Below are 2,500 nucleotides of genomic sequence, written 5' to 3' on the forward strand. Positions count from 1 at the left end.
TAATAATTTAATCTGAAGGATGATGGTATTAATTGCATTATTAAACAAATTATATATGTTTGTAGTCATCATGTTTCAAGCTTATTCTAAGTAGGGGATGTCCGATAATGGCTTTTTGCCGATATCCGATATTGTCCAACTCTTAATTACCGATACCGATATCAACCAATACCGATATACACAGTCGTGAAATTAACACATTATTATGCCTATTTTGGACAACCAGGTATGGTGAAGATAAGGTTCTTTTAAAATAAAATAAAAATAAATAAGATAAATAAATTAAAAACATTTTCTTGAATAAAAAAGAAAGTAAAACAATATAAAATCAGTTACATAGAAACTAGTAATGAATGAAAATGAGTAAAATTAACAGTTAAAGGTTAGTACTATTAGTGGACCAGCAGCACACACAATCATGTGTGCTTACGGACTGTATCCCTTGCAGACTGTATTGATATATATTGATATATAATGTAGGAACCAGAATATTAATAACAGAAAGAAACAACCCTTTTGTGTGAATGAGTGTAAATGGGGGAGGGAGGTTTTTTGGGTTGGTGCACTAATTGTAAGTGTTTTTATGTTGATTTAATTAAAAAAACAAACAAAAAACAAAAGAAAAACGATACCAATAATTTCCGATATTACATTTGAAAGCATTTATCGGCCGATAATATCGGACATCTCTAATTCTAAGTAAATGTTTACATTTTGCAAAGCACGTGTGCTGCTTTTGTGGACGAAGTTTGGGTTTACAACGCATAAAAAGACCCAAAAAAACCAGGAGTGTTTTTTAATGTATTTATTCAACCCAAACAGAAAATGGTATCTGAACAAAATCAACATTCAAAGTTTGACAAACAATGTTTTTGTAAAGTGCCAAAGACGGGGGAAAAAGGAAGCCTCACTTAAAATGTTCTGTAAATACTCTCTACACAAAGACAAACACCAACAAAGACACACAGAATAATAATTATTCACCATAAAAACACATTTGTACTAAAAGTGCTGACATGGTGAAAGATAAAATTAGGTTTTTTGATCAGTAGTTTCCTCTTGTGCAAGTTTCATTCAAATCATTTAAAAAAAAAACGTATCTCCCATAACCACTTCATACATTCCAAATGCCATCCACACGGGATTCTGACGAAGGCACGTGACCGAGGACTTGTTCGTGATGGCGTCGAGTCCAAAACTGCTTTAAAATCACTTTGGTAACCTTTTTTTTTTTTCCTGATGAGGTCAGCGTTTGCTGTCACATGCAAACATTGTGAGAGGAAATAATCGTTCACGCATCACAAGGAAAAACATAAAAAAGGACAAAGCATCGACCCTCTTGGATTACAAAATAAAAGTTAAATATCCTATAAAACACACTCTAAAAAAAGTTCCGATGAGAATTAGTGTTTAAAAAGCGCTGGATTGGATTTTGTTTGTCTTGTCCATCACGTCTTCTGCCGTCTCCTGGCGGTCATTTCAAAATAAGGCTCCTCGGGTTTGCCTCGATACTGAGGGATCTTCCTGCTGGTCGTGGGCTGGGCTTTTATTTTGACGTCGGGGGCGCTCTTGTGGGTGGAAGTGAGCTCAGGCCTGACGTGCTCGGCTGGAGCTGAGGGTTTCTGTGACATCTTCTGTGTTGAGGCGGCGCCGCTGTGGGTGGCGCCCCCGGGGACCCGCCCGGGGAGCGCCGTGCCGCGTGGGAGGCGGGAGGCGGCCTTAATCGGGGCGGCCCCCTCGGCTTTGGATGCGGTGTCTTTAGCGGGTTTTGGCGTAACTGCGGAGGGCGGGTTAGGAGTTGGCGTCGCCGGCCTCGACGTGGGGGACGCTGCTGCGCGTGCCGCCGCCCTGGATGCGGGGGACGCCGCGGCGCGTGCCGCCGCCCTCACCCGCCTCGCCGCCTCTAGTCGGAGGCGTGAGGCAGGGGACCCGGGGCGGCGTTGTGCCAGGCGAGGGCGCGGGCCGGCACCCGTCGGGGGTCGGGCGTCTGCCGGGGCGGTGGCGGGGCGAGGCGCAGGCGAGTTGCAGGGGATGGACGGTTTGGGACATTTGGAAGACGGCTCGGGGCAAACCGGACTCCTCGGCTGGGGGGCGGCGGTCCGAGGGGTGGGTCTAAGCCTCAGTTTGGACGCGGCGCACAGGTCCGGCGTTGCGGCTCTACGTTGAACCTGCACACCCGGACTGGGGGGATGCTTTGAGCCACCCACGGGTGTGGCGGGCAAGGAGGAGGAGCCATTGGCGGCGACAGGCAGGGGCAGCTGGGTGGGCTTCCTGGGGGCCGGCGGCGTCATCTGGAGATTCTTCTTCGCCGCCTTCCTGGGCAGCGTGGGCGTGCAGGCGGGGGAGGTGGCGTAGGACCGACACGTCTGACCCGGGGCGGACGAGGAAGACGACGACGACGCGGACGACGAATCGGACGAGGAGACGAGGTCGTCGACGGCGGCCAGGGGGTCCATGTCAGGGGGCGGGGCCGCGTTGCTGTGGTGACCCCCCAAGCCGG

At 48.4% G+C, this 2,500-nt stretch overlaps 1 protein-coding gene across 3 annotated transcripts in view; it reads right to left on the reverse strand.

Moving 5' to 3' along the window:
• Positions 1-801: 801 nt before the first annotated feature.
• Positions 802-2,500, reverse strand: part of gas2l3 (growth arrest-specific 2 like 3) — a 104,552-nt gene continuing 102,853 nt past the window's right edge. For all 3 annotated transcript variants that reach the window (XM_062066285.1, XM_062066287.1, XM_062066286.1), the window contains one exon: positions 802-2,500. This exon is cut by the window's right edge and continues 142 nt beyond it. In XM_062066285.1, coding sequence (XP_061922269.1) covers positions 1,449-2,500 — 1,052 coding nt within the window. In that variant the 3' untranslated portion in view covers positions 802-1,448.

The sequence above is a fragment of the Entelurus aequoreus genome, linkage group LG12 (assembly GCF_033978785.1).
Source record: "Entelurus aequoreus isolate RoL-2023_Sb linkage group LG12, RoL_Eaeq_v1.1, whole genome shotgun sequence".
In the NCBI taxonomy this organism is placed as follows: Eukaryota; Metazoa; Chordata; class Actinopteri; order Syngnathiformes; family Syngnathidae; genus Entelurus; species Entelurus aequoreus.